Source organism: Eulemur rufifrons, chromosome 10 (genome assembly GCF_041146395.1).
Source record: "Eulemur rufifrons isolate Redbay chromosome 10, OSU_ERuf_1, whole genome shotgun sequence".
Lineage (NCBI taxonomy): Eukaryota > Metazoa > Chordata > Mammalia > Primates > Lemuridae > Eulemur > Eulemur rufifrons.
The window spans coordinates 16,341,596-16,367,245 of record NC_090992.1 but is presented as its reverse complement, the minus strand read 5'-3'; the positions used below and the strand labels follow the sequence as shown (position 1 = coordinate 16,367,245).

The window sequence follows — 25,650 nt, the reverse complement described above, 5'->3', positions numbered from 1 at the left end:
TTGAATAGTGCCGTTTAGGTATTATGAGGACTTTGGCTTTGCTCTGAATGGGGCATTGCAGGGTTTGGAGTAGATTCGTAGAACAACCTGTCTTATGTGTAAAAAGGATTTCTTCTAGCAGATTTATGGTGACTAATAAAGAGCAATTAAATGTGGAAGCAGGGAGACCAGTTGGGCAGCTGCTGCAATAACCCAGGCTCACACTGGGGGAGAGCAGTGGAGATGGCAAGATGTGCTGAGATTCTGGAAGTCTGTGTGGTGAGTTGAGCACATGGGATTTTCCTCATGGACTGGATGTGGGTATGAGAGAATCACAGGAGTCAGTGGTGCCTCCAAGGGTTTTGGTCTGAACAACTGGAAGAATGGAAACTGCATAGAAGACTTCCCTAGTTAAAACCTCGATCTAAGTTGTCTCAACATTGTCAAAAATAATATCATTGTCTCACCGTTTTATAGCACAGTTCATTTACAAAGCACTTGTGTTATCGTGTTTAATCCTCACAGACACCCCGAGGGCCTGGTAACTTTTATTTTCATTTCACAGATGAGGAAATTGAGGCATAGAGACCTTTGAGGTCTCATAGAAATGTAACCTGTTTCTAGCATCCTGTTCATTGCAGCTTCATGTTCAATTATCTGGGCTCTTCCATAGAATATAAGCTCCGTGATGGCAGGACCGTGTCTCTTATGCTTCTCCAGCACAGAGCAGGTGCTCAGTTAGTAGTTGGTTGGATAGAGGAATAGGTAAACTGGTAGTTGATAGGTGGATAGCACGGATGCATAGGTAGATTGATAGGTGGATGGATGGATGGGTGCAGGGATAGTTGTTGATTGGATGGCTGGCTGGGTAGACGGATGGATGTGTGGGCAGGGGAAGGGGTGGAGGGAGAGGAGAGGTTGGAGGTTTTCATGTTCTGGTGGCCTCATAAGGTTCAGATGGACTGAGTCGCCCATCTTGCCTTCATTTTCCTACCGCACCCGCTTCCCTGTCAGGAGGCTCGTCCCGAGAGAGCACCACAGCGATCCCTGGAGTGCTCCTGAACTCTTCTCCTGACACTGGACCCCTGCAGCTGGCCACGGTGCCAAGCCTGCCAGTTCTCAGCCTGGGATTCCATTAAGGTGGCCCTGCCCGCCATCCCTCCCTCCTCGCTGCCCGCACCCCTCCCACCTGCTCAGGGGCTCTCTCTCGTCCTTCCCCTTGCCCGCCCATCCTCTGCCCTCCCTCTCCCTCCAGTCTCACTTCCTTCATGGGGCCGCTTTTTTCCTCTGAGAGCCACAGCTGCTGTGGCTTGCAGTTGGCCCGTGTTTTTTTTTTTTTTTTTTTTTTTTTTTTTTTTTTTTAGAGGCTCCTTGTTTCTTGTGTGTTTATTTTGTCTCTTCAACTCAATTGCAGGGATGCTCCAGGAGAGCGGGAGCCACCCCCTCTCGCTCCACTTCTCTGACCTGCAGGAGCCATCGGAGCGTTAGACACTCTCTGCATTCCGGGCTGATTTGGTCGATTTTATCATAAAGCCTCTCTTCCAGCTCTGCAGTGTATGTGTGAGTGTGCACCTGTCGATGCAGGGGTGTGTGAGAACGTGTGTGAGTGTGCCCGTACGAGTACTGGGAGCGGGAGAGTGAGATTCCAGCATGATGTTTTAGAGCAGAATGCATTAACCTTGTCACTACTGACATTGTGGGCCAGGTAATTCTTTGTTATGGGGCTGTCCTGTGTACTGTAGGATGTTTAGTGGCATCTCTGGCCTCTACCCACCAGATGCTGGTAGCACCTACTCTTCCCGCCCTCCCCTTCAGGTTGAGACAAACAAAAATGTCTCCAGACATTGACAAATGTCTCCAGTGAGGCAAATCCACCCTCAGTTGAGAGTTACTGTTTTAGAGAACTCGTTGGAATCTCAACTTTCCTCCTGTTGGCTGGGTATGTCACTGTGCCTCACTAAAAACTGAGCACAATAATATGCATCCCATAAGGCTGTTACCACCATCCCATAAGGGGCTAAAGCACCTGGCACAGTGCGGTGCTAGATCCAGCCCCACTGGGCAGAGGCAGCATGGTGCAATGGCTCAGGGCAGGAGCTCCGGAGCCCACCTACCTGCACGGAAATCCTGGCTCGGCTCTTTCCTCGCTGTGTCACCCTGGGATCTTACACTACCTCAGTGTTCTCATCTGTGAAGCAGAGATGATAATAATTATACCCACCCCAAGAATCTATACCCACCCCAAGAATCGTGGTGAGGATTAAATAGGCAGCTGTGTGTCAAGCCCGGGGAATAGTGTCTGGGACGTGAAAAGTGTTCAGTAGAGGGTGGCTGTTCTTGTCATTCCTCTGCTCTCTCCTGGCTGCTGGAGGAACATCTCCTCCTCCCGGGATCCCTCTGGCTGGGCTCCTTCTGCCACATTTGCTGCTGACTTGCATCCGGGTTTGAGCTCTGGAGTTGCTGCCAGAGGCTTCTGCTGGGTCATGGCATTCACCCTCCCTGGTGCAACGTCAGGATGTTGCTGCGGTGCCGAGGCTGTCAACACCTGTTCAGACGTCAGGCACACTGCTTGTGCATTTCAATGAGCCGGTTCACTGGAGTCCAAAGTGGACCTGCCAAAGGCCACCCCCCCGCCCCCGCCCCCCGCCCCTGAAGCTAGGGGACTGGAGTAGGGAGCTCCAGGCAATTACATTCTCTTTCTCCATTATTGTTTTTGTTCCTCTTATACAGCCACTTGTCCAAACTCTATTAACACTTGCTGTTGGCTGAAGCCTTTGTTTTCAAATGTGTCAGCAAATGGCAGGGCCCAGAGGAGGTGTGAATCCATCTGGAAGGGTCACAGGGCACTTGGTGGCTGCATTCACACTGGGCAGCTATGCTGGCTCAGCATGTCTTAAAGCAAGGTCAAGAAATGCAAGAAAGAGTGTAGCCAGAAGGAGGGCATTCCCACCCTTCGTGTTCACTCCTTTTCCTTCAGTCCAACGAGTATTTATTAAGAGTTCGATAAATATTGATTGCACTTTTCTTGTGGTCCAGGCACTGGAAATTCAGTGGTCAACAGGACAGACTCAGTCTCCAACCTAACTGAGGCTGGAGGAAAAGGCAGGACAGAAGTCCAGTGTGTGTATAATTGAGTGTGATATCAGCAGTGGGCTGGTCAGGGAAGCAGGGACTGTGGACCCCAGTCTGAGTTTGAATCCACTTCCTAGCTGTGTGGCCATGTGCAAGTTCCTTAATCTCTCTTTGAGTTTCTTGTGTGTTGCATGGAGGATAATACCTTGGAGGGTTACTGTGAAGATTAATGGTCTGGTACAAGTAAAGTGCTAGGGATTTTATCTGCCTTATCTATCACTGTAACCCCAGGACCCAGAACAGCACCTAGTACATGGTAGATGTTCACATGAGTATCTGATGAAAAAACAATGGAGTCTGTGCTTGGTGTATAATATGTGCTCAATAAATGTTTACCATTTTCTTGGGAAGCAGTGTGTGCAGTGGCTAGAATTCAGATTTCTGGATTGATCTATCTATCTAATTAGGTGAATAAGTTGTTTACCCTCCCCTTCCCTAGTTGCCTCATCTGTAAATAGAAGGGAAACATTGTACTTATCTCATAAAATTGCACAAAGCACAGAGACCATTCCCTAGTTGCTTTTTGAGCTACAGCTCTATAACGCTGATGTTTACTTTCATCTTACTTCTCTCTATTCGGACTCCCGATGAACAGAATACTTCAATATATTTAGGTAGAATTGGTAGCTAATCAATGAATTCGATTTCCAGGGTTGTTAGAGGCCCAGAGCTGTTGCGGTGGCTTGCCAACCTGGGATTTCCAATATAAGAGTCCTTGTTAGAGTCAATGACTCCAGACGGCTCTGGTACTTGAGAACATCCTTTTCGTACTTGGCTGTGAATATTTAATACTTTGGTCTAGGTGGGCTTGTCAGTTAAGTAGCTGCTGTTTTATTTCCTGGGTACAGTTTTTCTATTCAGGGGAAGATCAAGTCTTCCATAGGGAATGTGTCAGTGTTCTATGAGGCACAGAGACCTTGTATGATGGGGAGGCTGGAGCGGGGATGGCGGACAGCCCGAGGGGCTGTGGGCAGCCTCCCCCAACTCCTCTATCTTCTGTGGGCAGACAGTAGCTGGGGCGAGGCAGGCTATGATTTCTTTCTCTTGCTTTTCTGCCATTTCCATCCCTCATCTGGAAGTTGGGCATGGTTAGGCCCGTGTCACACTGGTCAGAAACAAACTGAGGGTCACAGATAAGCAATCAAACCTAGCAGGGTGGCATTCTGGTTTGAAGTTTCCTGTTAGTCATCTAGAAAACCTAACAGAACTGGGTATTCAAATGCAAAGCCACTTCCTTTGTCAGTAAGGTCTGCTCTGCTCCAAATGGAGCGTTAAGAGGCCCTTGTGCAAAGGCAGAAATACATTTAATGAATTAAATGGCCATGTGAGTTACTTTCATTTTCGTAATCAGAGAGTCCTCGGCTTGAACACAGACTTTCTTGTTGAATTCCCAGTTTCAAGATCTGTCCGAGACATCTTAAGCCACCTGATGGCACCTTCTCGCCTGACGTTACTGGGCAGAGGGTGAGGGAAGAGACCGTCAGGGAACAAGACATGGTCACCACCACGTACCTGCCAACACACCTGATGTGCCAGCGCCCCAGCAGCTAGTGCATTCTGTGGACGGTTCCCTTCTGTCTCCTGCACAGCTCTGCACAGCTCCATGGCCAGGGCCCCAGGCAGACCTCTGGGGCTGGAGGACAGGGAGTAGAGTCTGCCAAGTGAGGACACCAGCAAACTGGAGCATGTCCAAATGACAGCAGTCTGTGCGGGGAGGGGGTTTGAAATCAGGCCAAGTGTGGCGGGAATGAGGAAACAGGCCGTGTTTATGCAGGAGGAGAGCTGCCTCAGCTTCCCCTGAGGGCCCTCCCTAGGTTTGCTTTTGGGCAAACGATTAATTTTATTCAGTGTTGACCAACAGGGCCATTGGTTGTAAACCGCAAGGAAGCAGATTTAAAGGTGACATAAAGCTCTGAAGGATTGTTCAGAAGTGATGCTCATAAAAAGAAAAGTGACTACCATTTATTGAGCACTTACTGTGGCCACACATGAAGTCACACCTTTTATAGGCATTAATCTCAGCTGAGCCTCCCAGGAACCCTATAAGGCAGGGACTGTCATCTCCTGCATTCTACAGTTGGAGAAACTGAGACTCCAGGGGACGAAGTTGCTTGTCCAGGCAGGCTGCCCTCATGTGCCTTTGTGTGGATTACAAAAAGACACCCCTCCTCCGGTGGACACAGCACCGGGACAGGGCACAGGCCTTGGCGAGTGGATCACAGGTTTGGTGGTAGGCTTCACTGCTCTCTCGGCTGGGTGGCCTTGTGCAGGGCACAGCCTGGGCAATTGCACACTGCAGCCCTGGGCTTGAAGCCAGAGCCAGTAAAGGACAGAACTGGCCTCAAGAGTCACATCTGCCTGACCCCAGAGACACTGGCTCTTAACTCGCAAGCTTTATCATCTCTCAGGATGGGGACTTTCCATCTTTCTGAGTGCCCGCAAAGGGAAGTTAGGGATATAGAGCTGGCCTGCGAGGGGCAGGGGGAGGACACCCTGTGCTTAATTCCATTTAAACACCCTAATAACCTTGTGAGGTAGCTACTGTCAACATCCCCATTGTAAGAACGTGAGACCCAGAGAGGTGAAGTCACTTGCCCGAGATCACACAGCAATAAATGGCAGAGCTGGGGTTCCTTCTGAACCCCTCTGCTCTCTTTGATGTGGTTTAGACAAACAATTGTTGGGGAGATGCGGGTGGGGGTGAGGAAGGAGGGAAGAGAGAGGGAAGGAGATAAGAGGGGGGAGGAGGAGATGAAAGGAGAGCTCAAGCTTGGAGGTGGTACCTGTGATGCACAATAATCTGCACCCTGTGGGAATCAGACTGTCCATTTGGACGCTGGTCACTAGTGACTCAGACTGTTGTCTTCTCCTCAGAGTTAAAAGGAGATAACTGCGGGGCGATGTACCTGTAGAACAGTGGTCAAGAGCATGGGCCTGCACTCCCAGCCCCAGCACTGTGTGACCTTGGACAAGTTAATTAACCTCTCTGTGTTTGAATTTCCACATCTGAAATTTGGAAATAATAATACTTCCCACTTGAAAGGAGAATTGTGAGGATTAAATGAGTAAATGCACGTGGAGAACTTAGAACCATGTCTGGCATAAAGTGTTTTCTAAGCACTAGTGCTTGTTAGGGTGAGCGCCGGCAACCTTCCAGATAACCTTGACCACAACCACGTTTGTTCCTCTTTGGGAGGAATAAGCACCTGTTTAGAATGGAGTCTTCTTATCTCAGCTCCCCACCCACCTTGTGGGATGGGTTAGGATGGCATAGCAATGCCTACTGAGACACGGGAACCAGACCACAGGGAAGGTGCGGCCATTTTGCAGCTGTCACCTGCTAGAGAGGGTTTGGAGGAGTCTGGAACTGGAGCTACCGCCTGCCGCGTGGGCAGCAGCAGGGCCAGGGCCTTCTCGATGGAGCTCAGCTGGGGCCTCCCTCCTGGTCGGGCTCCATCTTCGTAACAGCACGGGGCAGGGGGGTGAGAGGAGCTGGGCCCAGCTCAGCTGCCCCTTCCTCCAGGAAGCCTTCCATGGCCCCACGTGTGGGTCCTGCGTGCCACGTGTTGTGCACTCTCGGCACCTGTGCTCCCCCAGCCCCGACCACCAGCCAGTCATTGCAGGTGAGCCTGTCAGCTTCTCCCACTGGGCTGCGGGGCCTTCTGCCTAATTCTGTCTTTTGCTTACTGTTCAGAGAGCACCATTACATGGCGGGCTCTTCACGTGCCTTCTTGCTCACAGTGACTTTTGCCACAGATCCCCGGGGCATCTGAGCTGGAGCTCAACCCTGCACCTGGCCGAAGGCCCGAAGGCCGGCACAGGCTTCCAGAGGCCACAGCGCCCCGGCCCTCCCGCCGCCCTGCTCACTCGCGCACCTCTCCTGCCTAGCACAGCGCCTCGCTCACTTCCAGCGCTTAGGGTGTAGTTGCTTCTCTGTAATTGCGACAAAATACACGTAACATATGATTTGCCATTTTAACTGCCTGGTGCACAGGAAGAGGTCGGTCCACGGTAAATGATATTAACAGCCTCTTTGTCACTCAGGCTGGAGCGTGGGACCCGTGCGGAGGAGAGGCCGGGTGTGGGTAATACGCGGAGGCCTGTGGGAGCCAGGCCAGCTCTGGATTAGCTCCAGTGGTCGGCGGTAGGTTTCTGCACTGGTTTTGTTTAGCCCACGTGGGCTGCATGGGTGTGGGACAGGCTTGCAGCAGGGATAGCAGGAAGGAGCAGGGGTTCAAGGTGACCAGGGGTCTCACCTGGCTGACTTTCTCTTCCATTTCACAGCCATATACAACTTCCAAGGCAGCGGAGCCCCGCAGCTGTCCCTGCAGATCGGCGACGTGGTGCGAATCCAGGAGGCCTCTGAAGGTGAGTCACCCACTGCCTTCGCTTGGCGGATGGAAGCCCAAAGGACATTCCAGACACCTCCAGCCCTCCCTTTGAACCTACAGCTGTGGCGGTCTGTGTAGATACATTTCGCTAATGCTAGTAATTAGAATTTACTGAACAAAAATGCTTTGTCATGTTAGAAACTTGTGCTTCACAGCGTAGACCTAACTGGGCGGTGTGATGTGTGCCATGCTTCTCTCCATTTGTCACAGCGTGGGACTGTTTGGGCCTGCGACTTTTTCTAGATATACTTCTTTATTAGTATCAATACTATTGTAAAGGCAAATAAGCATTATTGGGGTTTGGAAGGGTCTCGTAAGTCATACCCCGATTCCAGGAGAACTGTGCATAATTGTGTGGTGTGTTTACTGTGCAAAGCCACCCAGCCCAGGGAGCAGGAGCTCTGCCCCTCCTCAGGCTGGGAGCCCTGTCTTGGGCAAAGTGGCATCTCTTCTTTTCCCACAAAGGTGCCATCCACTTGTGAAGCCGAGTGTCCCCTGGGCTGTGTCCACCCGTGGTGGTGGCAGTGTAGGGAATGCTTTTTAAAATTTGCACAAAGGCTAATGGCCTTGGACTCATGAGTCAGGCAGTTGGAAATCAATATATCGCCCATGTCACTGGTAAGCTTGATATTGGGAGCATGGCTTAGGTATAAGAACCAAATGAGCTTGCTGACGTGTCACTCACAATCAGGCAGGCTCTCCTACTGCTCCCTGGCCCAGATGGGCCACCACAGTTCTCCCCCTGCCTGGACCTGCCTGTGGCTCCTACTTCAGGGAAGGTACCACACGCATGCTCCCTGTGGCTGGCCAGAGCAAAGGAGAAAGACGAGAGCAGTGGGCTGAGCACCCTCCTGCCCCTGCCCCCAGCTAATCCATCAGCTCATCCATGGGATGAGGCCCTGGGAAAGGAGCAAGGGGCTGGCAGGAGGCAGGTGTGAAGGAGGCCTCCCTTGGGGAAGCAGGGAGCCATGGAAAGGGAGGTTACCTATGGGAATAGCCATCTCTGGTCCTTTCTGCAAGCCAGACATTGTGCTAAGTTCTTGATAACACATTATGCTACTCACTCCTCACAGCAACCCACAGGACAGGCAGTATCATTTCCAGTGCTGGATTAGCTGTGTGCAACTTCCTAGGTGACAAAACTCTCCAGCTCTCTCTGCGGATTTGTGTATACACACACACACACACGCACACAGGCATGGACACATACACAAACATGCACACACACACAAAGACATACAGAAACATAAATACATGCACACAAACACAAACATGTATGCACTTATACAGAGATACAACCCAAAAAACAAGCAAACAGAAAACCTTTTTTGGGGGGGAGCTAATTTGATATTCGATATTTTGAAAAACGTTTAAAGGAGTCATCATGGGGGGGATTGAGAACTTTGTTCACTTTTCTCACGTTTACTTTGTGCTTTTGTATTATGTTTACTTGGGGTTATGTATGAGAGGATGCCATAAACTTTTCAGTCTCCAGGCCTGGGAAGATCCCAGGCTGGACCTAGGAAACCCTTCTACACACAGAGTGGAGGAGAGTGGCATGGGGTGAGGGGACGCTTCCCACGCAGTGTGACCCTGTCTTTCACAGATCTAATTCTGCCCAGAGGCAGCAAAGCAAACTGTAAGTGTCTACCAAGGGTGAAGAATGGGAATGAAAACAGCAACAGCCCTCCTCAGTGTCGCTTAGGTGCCACTGAATGCTAATGCTGAGAAACAGGCGTGTTTGCAGGTGAGGAAACTGAGGCTCAGGGATGAGAAGTGACTCACCGAAGGTCACCTGGGGAGCCAGTGGCTGTTTTCTGATGCCCAGGCCCGCGCCCTTTCCTCTACCTGTGCCTGCAAAACAATGCAAAGGCCTTGTCCTACATTTCTAAATTCAGTTGAGTGTTTTCCTCTTCTTTTTGTGCAATTTCCTTGGCCAGAAAGCTGCAGGGAATAGACTCAGCACACGGGCTGCCTGTGGTCAGAGCCTACTGGTACCTTTGCCTGACCTGGTACCGTGACCTTCAGGAAGCTGACACTGGTGGCCCCAAGCCACCTTCATTCGTCTTTGAGATATCTTTATTTTTTCTTTGGTTCTGGTTTTCCATTTTTAATTCAATTTTATTAGTCTTGTATCGATGTATCCTTGTAATCATCAGCCACAAAACCTTGCTGGAAAGAGCTGGGTGTATTAATTTGGTAAGTGGCTGCTAATTCATGAATCCTTTGAAAATACAATATTCGGAAGTCTGCTAGAATGATTCTAGCTATCTGAAGAACTAGTATGTGAATCATCAGGGCTTCTCATACCTACAGTCATGCCCATACAGAGTTTTCAAACTGGAACTTACGGGATCCTAAGGTGTCTCCGGGGGCCTTGGGTGGCTAAGGGAAGCTGAGCAGTAGAGGGGTCTGAGACCAGGCCTGGTGGCATCTGCCTTGCAGGTGGGGAGTTTGGCCTGTGATTCTGGTTGGAAAATGATTCCTTCAAAAATATAAAAAATATGAACACTACAGTGTGAGTCAAAAATTAGTCAAAACTGTGTAGGAAAAAGAACATGGGTGTGCCGTGAAACCCTCCTGTAGAAAACTTCTTGAAAACCAAGATCCAGCCAACTGAGAGATGAGTCAAAATAAAAGAATATAAGATTAAAATGCTGTGATAAAAGGAAATTGTGGTGAACAATGTGTCCAAATGAATCCATTTATAAAAATTGGTATTGAAAGTCATATTTATGTACCAAAAAGAATGTTATTGTTAAGAACCTCGACAATGGAAAGGAATCTAATAAAATGAAGAAATGGGAGAAGAACAGGAGAGAATAGATAACTCAATGGCATCTCTACAGCACAGAGTTGATCAATATTAGTTAGAAATAAAATGTGTGACTTTTTAAAAAACATAACCACTCCCATCTTCTGATGCTTTTCATAACTATTTTAATTTTAGAGGAGTTTTTAGGAAATTGTTTTAGAGATAAAGAAACATTTAATCTAAGTTCAACATTTCCTTTGATTTTTTTCTTCTGTTAATACAAATAACATTAAATTTGAGAGTTTTATTTATATAATATCTTAACTATATGTTCATTTTTATGAGAGTATTTTAAAAATCATACTTTATCTGTTTACCTGTCATTCTGTGTGTATAAATCTAAGTGAAGAGTTGACTGGAATGATATTAGTAGCTTTATCTTTTTCTGTGTCATGGGATTTGGGATAATTTTTAAGTCTTATGTTTGTACATTTCTGCTTAGTTTAAATTGTCTACAATAACATATCAATTTTAGACCAAAAAAGTATAGTCCTGAAGATTGGAAGCAAATATCCTGAGATGTTAGAAATGATTAATTCTGGGTAGTTGGAATGTGAATGATGGTTATTTTATTCTTTGTATTTTTCAGTCGTTTTTAAATATTTAAAAATAGATATATGTTTTTTAGAGACTGGGTCTTGCTATACTGCCCACTGTGGTCTCAAACTCCTGGGCTTAAGCGATCCTCCTGCCTCTGCCTCCCAAGTAGCTGGGATTACAGGTGTGCACCACCACACCTCGCTTTCAATAGTTTTTAAATCTCCCCCACCATCCCCAATAAAAGAAGTGAAAAGAGCATTGGCTTTTAAATCAGAAGTTATTCCTTGCTTCCACTACCCATTAACTGAGTGATCTTGGGTAGGTAAGCTTTGGTTTTCTCATCAATCAAATGGGTTTTCATCACCTTGCTCCTCAGCTTATTATGAGGATACAATGAGAGAAAGTAGAGAAGCTGTGTAGCACCATGCCTGGCTCATAGAAGGGGCTCTGTGTTGGTTAATTCCATCCTTCCCTCCATTACATAGGGTAGCATTGAGACTGGCAGATATATATCTTTAAGGTACAGTCCAGGTAAGCTGGAAGCTGAATCTTTGATTGCCTGGAATGGTGAGGCCAGCCTTTCCTCCCCTACACACTAAACCTACTCAGCTGGATGACTGGGGAAAACAAAAACCTGACCTGGAAGCTTAGACACGGATGAATTTCACTTCCCATTATAAAGATAATATATTGTTGTGATAAAAACTCACATAGTTCAGAAGGGTACCCAGTGCTCGACCTTCCATATCCAAATGCTATTTTATCTCTCAGGCTGCCTTTTCTACCCAGAGGCAGTGTAAGCATTCTGTGTCCTGATTTTAGAGGTGGAAAACAATGCAGGTGTATTGGGCACTAGGAATGCCTCATGGAAGGGACAAACATAAAAAAGCAGTGACTTTTTTCCCCCAATCACTTCCTCTTGTCATATTGGGTTGACATCTTTCCTGATAGTCAATGACATCAAAAGACCTCAACCTCATATCCACTGTACTGCTCACCCACTTCTCCCTTTACCAGCTTAATCAAGGGCTGAGGAAGGAGGGGGTTTGGAACGCTCTCTCTCCAGTTCTTTTTCTTCCCTACTCAAATAAGCCCAGTGATCACACAGTCACTGTGCAAAGGGCCGTGTAGCTGGGGAATGAGATGCCAGATGTCCCTGACATCTCTGTGTGAAGATGTACCTGTAATGTACCCATGCCCTGCTTGGTGTGGTTTTGGGGTGCAGAAGCTGTGCCCATGCCCTTCTAAGGCAACGATTCCCACCTCCAAAGACCGCCCCCCATCTATCCCTCTCTTCTGATCACTTGGAGTGTGGCAGAGGGATGCTCCTTGCAGGTAGCACCTCTTGCTTAGATTCTTCTTTATAAGTCCCTGAGAGGGGATGCATGCTCCATGCTCAGTTATTTACTATCTGACTCTTCCTTTTTGGAACAACAGGAAAAGTCCCATTCTACTTACTAATACCTATGCATGTCTGGGCCATGGGGTTCCACTCAGTGGGAATGAGAATGGGATTTCTACACTGGTTCCCTAAGCTCTTTTGGATTTCACTTACCAGTAAAATAAAACCACAAGAAGGGGTAAGGGAGGAGATTGATAGAGGATCTTCTGCTTTTTTAAAGTAATGTAGAGCTTTTGTTGTTGCTGTTTTCTAGAAATGGGATTACAACTGTGCATATCATTCTGAGACTTGTTCTTCTTTCTTAAAAATATCTTGAGTGCTTTCTAAGTCAGCACATGTACATTACTGCATTGTTGGTTTGGCTGCAAAGAGTCCTGCACAATGAGGCTTTGAATCTACCACTTGCAGAATCAGGTACACCAAGAGCCATGTAACAGTGCCCATACTGATAACTCCTTTGAGGGTGATCTTGACCTATCCAGGTGCTTTGCTTTTAGGATAAGTGGAGGATGTTATGACCACTTAACAGGGAATCTTTTTAAAGCACCACTTTGCAAGGAGATAGTCTTTTGTTAAGGTCTACTCTAGTGACAGGATGGTGTGAAAAGGACTCTGTTTTCTTAAGTGGTCCTGCTCCATTATCAGGAGTTTGTAAGTGAAGTTTTCTTCTGTTCTGAATGAGGGTGAGGCTAAAATGTCAGTAACTTCCATTATGTTGAATTTGAGGTATGTCTCATTTTCTTTGTTGTTATGAAAATATGTTGAAATGATTTCAGTAAAAAAAAAATTCCTAATCTATAGGTCTATAGGCCTATAAAATAGAAAATATGCCCCACTTTCTCTGCATTTTATTGTTATTTTAATTGATTTTTTTAAAAAAGAGAATGGTATCTATGAACTTTTTTGAAGACTTACCATGTACCAGGCACTGGGCAAACTCTCTGAATTTTAAATCTAATTTAAGCCTCATGAGACACTATTATTATTCCCATGAGACATGAGGCACTATTATTCCCATTTTAAAGATGAGAAGACTGAAGCTTAGAGAAATGCAGTTAAGTTGCAGATCTCCATTCGAATTCAGGCTTTGATTCCAGAGCTCACACTTTTTTAAAAAAAATAAATTTTATTGTGAATATTCAAAGGATACATCATGATCTTACGGGATACATATAGATAGTAAAATAGTTACTATAGTGAAACAAATGAACATGTCTATCATATCACATAGTTACTCAGTCTCTCTTGTTTTTGTGGCTTGAGCAGCTAAAATCTAATCATTTAGCAGAAGTCCCAAATACAGTACAATTGTATTGACTATAGACCTCCTCTGTACATTAGATCTCTAGATTTGTTCATCCTACATATCTGTTATCTTGTAACCTCCAACCTACATTTCCGCATTTCATTCCTCCCCCCCATAACCACTGTTTCATCCTCTACCTCTGTATATTTCACTCATTTTTTTTTTCTTTTAGATTCCGTGTATAAGTGAGATCGTGCAACACTCTTCTTTCTGTGTCTGGCTTATTTCACTTAGCATAACGTCTTCTGGGTCCATCTATGTTGTGGCAAATGGTAGGATCTCCTTCTTTTTAAAGGCTGAATAATATTCCAGTTTGTTTATACCACGGTATCTCTATCCATTCGTCCACTGGTGAACACTTAGGTTGTTTCCATCTCCTGGCTATTGTGGATAACACTGTAATAACCATGAGAATGCAGATATCTTTACAAGACTGTGATTTCATTTCCCTTGGGTGTATGCCCAGAGGAGGGATCGCTGGATCATATGGTAGTTCTATTTTAAATTTCTTTGGGAATGTCTATACTGTTTTCCACAATGACTATGCCAAATTACATTCCCACCAACACTGTGTACTAGACTTCCCTTTTCTCCACACCCTTGCCAACACTTGTTATCTCTTGACTTTTTGATAATAGCCATTTTAATGTGTGTGAAGTGATATCTCATTGTGGTTTTGATTTTCATTTTCCTAAGAATTAATAACATTGATCACCTTTTCATATACCTGTTGGCCATTTTTCATGTCTTCTTTGGAGAAATATCTGTTCAGGTCTTTGCCCATTTTTTAGTTGGGTTATTTGTTTTTATATATTGAGTTGTGTGAGTTCTTTATAAATTTTGGATATTGACACATTGACTGCCACACTATAAAGTCAGAAACTTTTCCTTGGGGCCACAGTGCTTTATTATGAAAATAGAATAAAAACTTTGAGTATAATTTAAAGGTAAACATAAATAGAAAAACAAAATTTATTGACTTCTATTCATTTAATCCACATTTTTAGAATTGTCGGTATTAATTGTAACAATAAAAACTTCAACAAGTACAATTTTATATATGCTTCACGTGGCCACAGGGTCAAAACTAGAGTGAGTTAAATATAACTCTCATGGCAATTAATGTGTTAACCCCTTATCAGATATATGGTTTGCAAATATTTTTTTTTCCCAATCTAAGTTTTTGTTTCATTTTGTTGATTGTTCCCTTTGCTGTGCAGTTTCTTTTTAGTCAGAGCTCACACTCTTAACCACTGATAGGTACTATCTTCTATTTGATCTTAGTATTATTATATAGTTCAACATACAGGAAAGAACAAGTACTTCCAAGCACTCGTGACTCAGATAAATATTAAAATTTTACCATGCTTGCTTCAGACTTTTTTTTAAAAGAAATAATTTCAGATGCAGTCAAAAGCCCATTTTACTCTTCATTTATTCCATTCTTTTTCATTTTTCCCCACATAGGGAACACTTTTCCTGAAATTGGTATGTTTTCTTCCCATCCAAGGTTTTAGATAATAGTTTTAATAAATCCTGTTGGGATTGGTGTTATTTTCCTCATTTTAGAAATAAACACACTGAGGCGTAAGTCACCTGACCACAGATCACGCTGCTTGGAAATGGCAGGGAGGGAACCGCATCTCTCTAGGCCTTGTATTCTTTGCTGGTATTGTGGGATATTTTTAATCTCCTCAGTCCCCTGACTCTTATGGGACTCGAGAATTTGAGTATACTTCATTTTGGTATTTGGGATGTGGAAAAACAGGATGATTTGAATAACTGGTACTTCATAGTTGTCCAAAAGAATTGTAAAATATTCCCTTTTCTCATCTTCCCCCAGAAGGCATGTCTTAGTTCAGAGACTGCTATAACAGAGTATCATAGAGTGGGTGGCTTCAACAACAGAAATCTAATTCTCATACTTGTGGAGACTGGGAAGTTCACGATCACGGCACTGGCAGATCTGGTGTCTGGTGAGGGCCGGCTTCCTGCTTTGCACATGACTGTGTCTCTCTTGTGTCCTCACATGGCAGTGAGCAGAGACAGGAGGAACAAGCTCTCCTGGAAGGGCCCTAATCCCATGCAGAAAGGCTCCACCTTCATGACCTACTTGCCTCCCAAAGGCCCCACCTCCTAATGCCGTCATGTCCGGTGTCAGAATTTCAATATACGCACGCCTGTAATCCTAGCACTCTGGGAGGCCGAGGCGGGATGACTACTTGAGCTCAGGAGTTTGAGATTACCCAGAGCAAGAGACTCTGTCTCTTTGGTAGAGACCCTGTCTCTACCAAAAAGAAAAAGAAAGAGAAAAAGAAAAAGAAAAAAAACAAAAACAAAACAGCCAGGCGTTGTTGTGTGCATCTGTAGTTCCAGCTACTCAGGAGGCTGAGGCAGGAGGATGGCTTGAGCCCAGGAGTTGGAGGTTGCAGTGAGCTATGATGACGCCACTGTACTCTAGTCAGGGCGACAGAGTGAGACTCTGTCTCAACAACAACAACAAGAAAAAAAAAAACCAGAAAAAACAAGGAAAAAAAGAATTTCAACACATAAATTTTGGGGGCACACCTACCTTCAGTCCATAGCTATGCATACTGTGAATTTTATGTTTAAAAAAAGTGAGCGGGGTACAGTGATACGTACCTGTAGTCCTACCTACTTGGAAGACTGAGGTGGGAGAATTGCTTGAGCCTAGGAGTCAAGGCAAGTCTGGGCTTCCATCTCTAAAGAAAAAAACAAGTGATTATCTCATGGAAAGAGCTAACAAAAAACAAACAAACAAACAAACAAACAAACAAAAAACAGCCTTTGTTATTATTTAATTCAGAGGGTATTGAGCCCAGGTGAGAGTTCTGGGACACAGTAAGTACCATGTTACACTGAGCCTGCTTTTGATGATGGGGCCCATTGTCCTAGGATTTTGCCCTTTTTGTGCCAGCTGTTGTTATCTACCACTGCCTGGTCAGTTCTTGGAGTGCAGCCAGGTATAGCTGACTGGTGACCAGATGAGGCAGCTGACATCAGTGGTCACAGATCAATGGCCCAGCAGGGTGAGGATGTCAGAAAAAGTCCTGAGGACAGTTCCTATGCAGTAAATGTTGGCTGCTGGTGTGGCTATGTCACTGCTGAAGAATGCTGGGATTTCTTCCTCACCTGCTTAATCTCAGTGCCGTCCAGCAAGTGGAGATAAAGCCTTCTTGCAAAGGATCACTAGAGACTTATTTCTGAAAGCACCTAACCCAGTGCAATATGCACAGTAGGTTCATAATCAACACTGATTAAACTTGAATCTGGAAGCCAGAACAGGAATATTGTTAGGTACAAGATTCAGCAGAATCCTGTAGTTAGGAGTGAGCTGAAACCCTGAGAATTGGGAAACCTACAAGGTGTGCACATGTAACTGAGTCTCGAAAGTCACACAGGCAAAGTCCCTGGACCCAGGGATCCTGACGGAGGCCCTTTCACATGAGCTTGGTGTAGGGACAGTTGGTGCCTTGATTGTTTTTCTACTTCCTGGTGGATTTTGGTGGCTTTGGCCATCAAGTGAGTTCAGGTCATTGTGACTGTATAGCCTTATCTATATTTGTGCTCTAAGGCCATCACATGGGGGACAATATGACTATACAGCTTTAAGGGCTGGCTTTGAAGTCACACGGACTTGAGCTTTCTCCCTGGCTATGTAATCCTGGCCCAGTACATCAACTGACTTGAATATCAATTTCCTAATCTATACAATAGGAATGATAATACTTAGCTCACAGTGTTACTGTGAGCATTAAATGACAGAAGGCACGTACAGCACTTGGCATACAGCTTTGAATGCTTTAATTGATCAGTGAACAGCAGCTTGTAATAACATCACAAAGATGCATTTGCATCTAGTTGGTGAAATGGAGCAACTAGAGAGGTTGTGTGGTGCAGTGCGGCCGTGTCGTCTCTGGAGTCAGCTGCTTGAGTTTAAGTCTCGTCTGCGTCACCCACTAACTGTGTGACTGTCAGCACATTACTTAATCTCTGTGCCTTTCTATTGTCCTTTGCAAAGCTGAAGCAGTAATAGTACCAGCTTTATAGGATTGTTGAGAAGATTAATTTATAATTTGACAAAACAAAACAAGAAAACTGCAACAGAGTTCCCAGCATGTAGAAAGCACTCAGAAAGTATAAGCACTACTGTTGATTGCGAATTATTTTCCATAGTTATTGACAAATAATAAAGGCAATGGAAAATACGGTGTGATGCTTCATGAGGCAGACGAGCCTCCGTCACCGGAGATATTCAGTTGGAAAGTACCTTAGCGAGGCTTTGGTTCTGGGGACTCAGATGTTGAGAAGTTGGAAATAATAGGTCATCACCAAACTCCTTCCGCCATAAAGCAGGATGCACAGTGTGATGGCTGCATACGTCAACTCCTGACACTGCCATCTATTAGCTGTGTGACCCTGGGCAAGTTACTTAACTTCTCTGTGCCTCAGGTAGGACACTCATCTGTAAAAAGGGATGATAATAGTTCCTCTCTCATATGGTTTTTAAGAAGATTAAAAGGCTTAATATACAAAGAGCAGGTAGAGCAGTAATTTTATTCCAAACCTGAGATTCTTTTTCTCCAGCCGCCCTTCTTTCCTTTATATTTTCCCTCTTACCTTCCTTTTCTCCTTCTCTCCCTCTCACTTTCTGATTCACAGTAGGAGCCCGGTGGGCCCCTGTCGCTTCAGAACTTCCTTTAGAACTTGATGGTCAAGCTGGCTCAGGGCTGTGAGGGGTGACTTTGCATTTGAAGTTGTTTGTTTTGGGACTTGCAAATATGTCTGTTGAGAACATATTTCAGCAACAATCTGTCAGCCCAGTAATGAGGGGCAGCTAATAAGGCGCCTGACAGACGCTTTTTATTTACAGAGATGACAAATGCCACTACTTGGCTGTGCTGGAATCGTTTCAAAGGCCAACAGACTCATTAGAGTCATCAGTACTTGCTACACTGAGGCTCATTTAGTCAGAGGACTGTGCGTCATTGGGATTTCTGTTAATTGAATCGTTTTTGATATTCTTGCAAAAGGAAGAATATTTTAAAATTTCTGTCCATTCATCTCTGAACTTACATGTTTTGTAATGACTAACTTTTGCAAATCGCATTTTAGACACGTTTGCTGCTGTCAGAACTGCGAATTGTTGTTTTAGGTTGTTTGCCAAGATTCCTGAGCCTTTCTATGTCCCCAAGGCAGGGGGTTGAAAACATGCATATGACCGCAGGGCCCAGGCAGATAAGGAAAATGAGGGAAGGGCTGAGCGAGGCTGGTGACTGGAGGCACCTGCTCTTCTGCTGGGACCGGCTGCTCCACTAGCTAATGGCCAGCGGGAGTGCGGGCCAGCATTGCTGGGGCACCTCATTTTGCAAAAGAAGGAAGAAATTTGCATACCTTTGTGAAATCTATTTTTATATGTTGTTTTGAGATGTTGGCAACCAATCCAAAAGAGTTTGAAGACAACAGGTTTCCAAACTCTGATCTGTACCTAAGGTCTAAAGCAGTTGTTTCTTTGGTATTAATAGTTAAAAACCAAACCAAAACAAAACAAACCAACAACAAAAAAAACCTCCCCAGCAACAAACTTATAAGAATAAATGAGAGACCTGTTTTTTTGTTTTCTCTTTGCAGACTGGTATAGGGGATACCTCTTAAAGCACAAAATGTTACAGGTAAGGTCAGTTGGTTCTTATTTGGGACAAGACTGGATGTCTTCACAGGGTCCTGCCACCCTGCTGGGGCAGTTCTCTCCCACTATTGCTCTTCAGCAAACCAGACCCATTCTCCCTCCATGTGCCCTGCGCCCTGCGCCCTGCGCCCCCTGTGTCTTGGTACTCACTGTGCCTTGACTCTCTTTCCCTTCTGCTTATTCTTGAAAGCCCATCTCCAGTGCTGTCGTCTCCCTGCAGCCTTTCCTGATATGCTGCTCACATATGGTTCTCTCTTCCCCAAGTCCCCATGGAATTGTGCCTGTTTTATTTGAAATTTATCTTCCGCTGCCTTCCTTTAGAGTTGTGTGGGGATTCATTCATCTCCTCGCCTGTGTATCCAACATGATGTAGACAGGACAGGCTGGGTCTCTACCTGCCAGTGGTTCTCGTGCTCCAGCCCCACACACCTACGTCATCTCCATAACAGCAGGCACCTGCTCTGCTCACTTCCTGTCATGGCATCCAGCATGGTGACCAGATGTCCCCAAGTGTGCACACTGGTTGCATCTATGAAAGAATCTCCAACTAGTTGATAAACCTCTTGTTAACTGAGCCAAATTATGGAGCAAGGAAATAACAGAAGCTTTTCCTTCCTCCCTGACATGCAGTGTTGGGAGGCACGGCCCTACTTTTCTCTCTCCAAAGAACAGTGAAATACATCCAGGGAGACTAGGTCTCAGATCTAAGTAGCCCAAGTGCAACCCAGAACACCGCTGCTTCAGGACCAGTTCCTCCCGACCTTCCAGTTGTTCCTGACTGTGACGGGTGGCTGCTTTCCAGAACTGGGCAGGAGAGGGGAGAAGCAGAGCCCCTGTCTCACGGTGCTGAGTGGTTTAGAGTGTTTATCAAGCCATGAAAGTCCCTTGTGGCTCCCTGATAGGGTGGGCGCCCATAATGGGGTTGAGGCATCCTTTGGGACCCAGGGCTGTTGTGGGGTCTAGAGCAGCTGATGGCAAACTGGAAGGGAAGCTAGACCTGGGATTCTCTTCCTGCTCTATCCGACTCTGGGGTTATTTCTTTAAAGGGTGAGGGTTTTGCCAGTCAGTGGCTTTGTAACAAACCCTGAAGGCCTAGGGTTTGTCGTTTCTGTAGGGATATGTCTTCTTATTTTATTTTATTTTGTTTCCAACAGGGCATTTTTCCTAAATCCTTTATCCACATCAAGGAAGTGACAGTCGAGAAAAGAAGGTATTTGCCATTCCTTGCCACGCTTGACCTCCAGCGGCTCGTACCTGTCTTTGTCCTGTTTACTTTGAAAATCTGCCTTGGCAGGTCTGAAGGGTGTTCAGCGTATCCGCTCTGTGCCTGTGTTTGTTTGTGTGTCTCCTTTCCCTCACTGGATGGGAGATCTAATCCAAACTGATTCCTGTTCAGATCCGATTCTGGGAGATATTAATTTGGAGAATCCAACTTTTCACTGGCAGCTGCCTTTGAACTGTATTAAAGTAGATTAATCCTGAATAATGAGCCCACCCTGGCGAAGGAGGACATTACAGAGGAAGGTCCTCGTATTTGCATAATGTAATTGGTGTGGCTATTGGAGGCAGCTCGGTCTAATGTCAGGAAGGCCCCTCCCAGCAGCTGCAGCTTAATGCAAATTCGCCAGCATTTTATCTTATTAGCACCTGGGTCTCAATTTCACGCCATTTTTTTCTCCCACCTTAAATAGAAATACTGAGAACATCATTCCTGCAGAAATTCCTCTGGCACAAGAAGTGACAACGACACTTTGGGAGTGGGGGAGCATCTGGAAACAGCTCTATGTGGTGAGACTTGAAATTTTGCTCCCTGGGATGGAAGCTGCTTGCAGTCTTCAGTTTGGTTCAAGTTTGCAATTTGGCCTTGAGCCGGACAGGCTAAGGTGGTTTCGGTGACATATCAGAGCACGCACTGTTATGTACGAGTATATCAAGGCCCAGAGAGGTTAGGTGACTTTCTCAAAACCACACAGCTAGCTAGTGACAGAGCCATAATAAACAGGGTCTCGTGTGATCTTTATGTTTTTAAACTACTGTAAAAGTTGCCAAATTTGAGTATCATAACAATCACCTTGAGAGCTGTTAAAAATAAAGCTTTCTCTGATAGGGTTTAGTAATCTTTGTTTTTAATAAACTCGGGGATTTGATTTGGTAGTCTGCTGATAACACCTTGAGAAATACTGTTGTCATATGTTAATTAACCGATGACTATTGTCTTCAGATCTGTGAAGAAGCTTTGACCGTGAAAAAATAAAGAGCATATTTTGCATTTGTTTTCCCTGTTTTGAAGCAAATCGAATTTTAGATCCTCCTGTGAGGCACCAAAGCTCCTAATGAAAGCAATTAGTTAAGCAAACCATTAAGCTGAGAGTGGAAATGTCAACCCAGGCTTACTGCGTATTTGCCAGGGCACCGCACACACCTGCTGGTGTACTGGTGTACGCACACTGGTTGTAGACTTTTATGGTCTTAAATGTTGACTCCCATGTAGGCATTTCATAATATGTTGTAACTGGCACACTCAATTCTGTAAGTTTCCCAAAAGTTGTTAGGAAAGTTTGAGGGGAAAACAGTATGTTTGTGGCTAAAGTGATTTCTTTTTCATCTCTACTACCTCTTTTAAAACATCACATCACATTCACATGGACCATTTCTATGGCTTAACATTTTCCCTTAAAAAAATCTTTGAATAGCAAGTCCCTATGCCCACCCCCTAGTAAAGAGATCCTTAAACATCTGTTATTTAGTATCACCTTCATGATTCTTGCCACATCTGTATACGACATGGTATTACTTAATACCTAAATCAGCACTCCTTTTAGTAAACCTAGATCAATTTACATAGTGAACTTTATGAAGGTCTGACAACAATTCTCTGATTCTCCAGCACTAACTGGGCACCCTACAATTCGATTCAATTCTGACACAACTACCCAGAGTTGGCATGAGCCTCCGTAGGCTCAATTCCACAAGACAGCCCTCCCTTCGGTGGCCAGTCTCAAGTCCCAGGTCCCCAGGCTACCTGTGCTTCAGTTAGAATTGTTTACAAATGGAGGGATTCCCGCTACCTGACCAGAGACCCCCTTTTCCTGCCTCAGGTTCCATAATTCTGAGAACAACTCAGAAGTCAGGAAAGTGCTATCGTTATGATTACAGTTTTATCATAAAGGATGCCACTCAGAAACAGCCATGTGGAGGAGATATGTAGGGCAAGGTATGGGGGCGCACGGAATGTCCCTGTCCTCTCTAGGCACGCCACCCTCCCGGCACATTGACGTGTTCACCATCTGGGAAGCTTCGCAAACCTTACTTTGTAAGAGTTTTAATCAAAGTTTCATTATGATTTAGTCAAATTTCACTACGATTTAGTCAATCATTAGGCATGATTGACTAAATTATTGGCCATGGGTGCTTGAGCTCAATCTCTAGCCCCTCTCCCCCCACTGGAGGTCAGGGATGGGAGAGACAGAGCAGAGAGGGGCCGAAAGTTCCAAACCTGTAGTCACACGGTCCATTCCTCTGGCAACCAGCCTCCATCCTGAAACTATCCAGGGGCCCATCCAGACTCGCCTCTTTAGCATAACCTCAGCTATGGTTGAAAGGGGATTGTTATGAATAATAAAAGACATTCCTGTCACTAAGGATTTGCAAGGATTTTAGGGGCACTGCCTCAGGAGCCAGGGACAAAGACCAAAGGTATACATACTTACATACATGTATGCATATATATCTATGTTTCTTTCTTTCTTATACTGCACACACTTTCCCAAATGGAAAGCCAAAAGCACTTGGCACAATTAGAAGAACACTATTCAACTAAACACAATGAAAACAAGACAGTATTATTAGATGCTTGCTATTGTACCCATCTAAATCTCTGAGCCTGAGACCTTCTCTCTCTGTTAAGGAAAGAAATTAAGAAATGTGTGAGAGGTGTTAAAGACGTATTACCATAAAACTACAACTTTCTCTTTTCCCGAAACAGAAGGATGGAAAGAAAGTGGAAGAGAATCACTGTATGGGTCAGTGTTATTTGACCTTGTATCTTTGTACCACCAAGAGCCATCTCACGTGCCACAGACAGTACACGTGCAACGCTTTGGGAGGGCTGTTCTAGAAATAGTCCTTTATCACTGGAGAAAGGGCCCTGGCTTCTAGCCTCAAAGGGCCTGAGTTCTGGGACCTCCATTATAGCAGATGTTTGTCAACTTAAAATAATCAAAAGGGTCAGAATCCAGTTTAGAGAAAGTTTATTCAAGTGCAAAGTTTAAGGACAGCCTCCCAGGAGGCTCAGATTCCAAAGAATGGAAGCCAGTGTTCTGAAGTGTAGAAGTTTGGGATCATCCATTCAGACAAAGTTCAGGGAAGCTTAGCAAAATTTCATTGTCTTTCTATATAAGGCTTAATGCATAGTTACAATGATTGGCACCAAGCTGTTCATGAGGGATCCTCCCACGTGACCCATTGACCCAAACACTTCGTACTAGGCCCCTCTCCAACATTGGGGATCACATTTCAACCAGAGATTTGGAGGGGACACATATCCAAACTGTAGCAGATGCCCAAGCACCTTTGGCGTAGGTGATTAAGGATTGTTTCCTGTCTCCTAGGCCAGCAAAAAGGAACGTTTCCTCCAGGTCCAGTCCATGATGTACGACCTGATGGAGTGGAGGTCCCAGCTGCTCTCAGGAACTCTGCCCAAGGATGAGCTGAAGGAACTGAAGCAGAAAGTCACATCCAAAATTGACTATGGCAACAAGTAACTTCTCTTTCTGAAAAGCTGCTTTCTCTCCCCACCCAGCCCCTTTCTTTCCTTTTTCCCTTCCAAGAAGCTTGGTTTCATTTCTAGATGCGAGTTAGCCACTTTCTATCTGGGAGAAGGCTATTACCAGTGGCCATTCCTATGTGCCTTTGTTGTCACTCCCTTGGGACCCAGGGACTTGCAGATGGAGCCAAGGCTTGCTTCTGCAGTGACTGTTACCAGGCCGAGAAATTTAGGGCACTCATTTAACCTACTTCCGGGGGTTTGGGGGGCACAGTCATGCTGGTTCACTTTCAGCTTAGTTGTCATTTTGTCCTTGCATTTGCAAAACTCTCCTTTAAGTCTCAGTGTGAGACTTAATGTCTCCTTCCCAATCCTACATTATCCAAGCCACACGCCATAAGCTAACTCACATGCACTATTATTATACAAAAGTGTTTCCTCAAACAGAAGCAGAAATTGGTTGGAATTTGAATGTCATAAAGTTAAGGAGAAAATGAACCAATTATCTGAGGTGGGACAGCCCACTGGTAATAGTATTATAACCAACATTTAATCAGAGCTCATTATGTACCTGCTCCATGCTAAGTGTTTTACATGCTATTGTCTAATTTAATTCTTATAAGAACTCCATGGGGCGGGCAGTTTTATTTTCCCATTTATTCAGGTGAAGAAACTGAGGCTCTTCAATCCGTTAAGTAACTTGCCCAGAGTTGCACAGCTGGTGAATGGCAGAACCGGAATTCAGACCCCGGCAGTCTGGCTCCAGAGTCCATGGGCCTCAGCACTCTGCTGCTTGGATGGCCTTTGAGAACTGTCAGAGCTTCCCCGCCCTCCTGGTTTTTTGAATGCCCTCCAAACATCCTATTCATTTGTTCACTCAGTCCAGCAACAAGCCAAACATGCATTGAGCATTTATAGTTGGCTGGATTTCCTGCTAGTTGTTGGGGCTACAGAAATAAGAGTCCCTGTCCACTAGGGGATCATGGTCCAGCTTAGGAGTAAACCACAAGTAAGCTATTGATAAGTATTGTGATAAGTATGATGGCTTAGGAAGCAAGAGTGCTCTTAATTTGACTTGGAGAAGGAAGTCAAGGAAGGCTTCCTGGAGGAGGTGGCTCCTAAGCTGAAGTTTGAAGGATAAAGAGATGTTAAGCAGGCTTAAAAAAAGGGAGGGCAGGGGTTAGTGAGAGAGCATGCATGCTCAAGAGCTTGCAAAGTGGGTCAGAAGGCTAGAACATAGGAGGGGGAAGTAAAAAGAACCCATTTAATGAGAACAAAAAGAAATTTTCCCAGTAGCCAGGCCAGGCTTTCTTGCTCTTGTGATATGCACTAGGAAGAGGATCCAAGGAAGAAAGTTAATGGGTCCAACTTACAGCTGCTTTCCATCCCAGAAACACCGTCCCTCTGTTGGTGCCCCTCTTGGCATCTAGAGCAAGCGTGTCCAAATCTGCTTATTAAGCACGTCATCCCAAAGTGACGGGAGGGGTTTGCCACGCAGCTGCTGCTGCCATTGGTGTGGTGGCATCTTTAACTGAACACAGTTGCAGCTGGGAGTGTGGGAACTGAGGGCATTTCGCTGCTTTACAGTGACATCTGTGACCTTTAGATGT

At 45.3% G+C, this 25,650-nt stretch overlaps 1 protein-coding gene across 1 annotated transcript in view; it reads left to right on the top strand.

The window, feature by feature from the left end:
• Positions 1 to 25,650, top strand: part of DOCK2 (dedicator of cytokinesis 2) — a 389,839-nt gene that overhangs the window by 6,641 nt on the left and 357,548 nt on the right. The window contains exons 2-6 of the mRNA XM_069484225.1: positions 7,396 to 7,479; positions 19,218 to 19,258; positions 20,430 to 20,485; positions 20,967 to 21,063; positions 23,886 to 24,034. Coding sequence (XP_069340326.1) covers positions 7,396 to 7,479; positions 19,218 to 19,258; positions 20,430 to 20,485; positions 20,967 to 21,063; positions 23,886 to 24,034 — 427 coding nt within the window. The remainder of the gene's footprint in view (positions 1 to 7,395; positions 7,480 to 19,217; positions 19,259 to 20,429; positions 20,486 to 20,966; positions 21,064 to 23,885; positions 24,035 to 25,650) is intronic.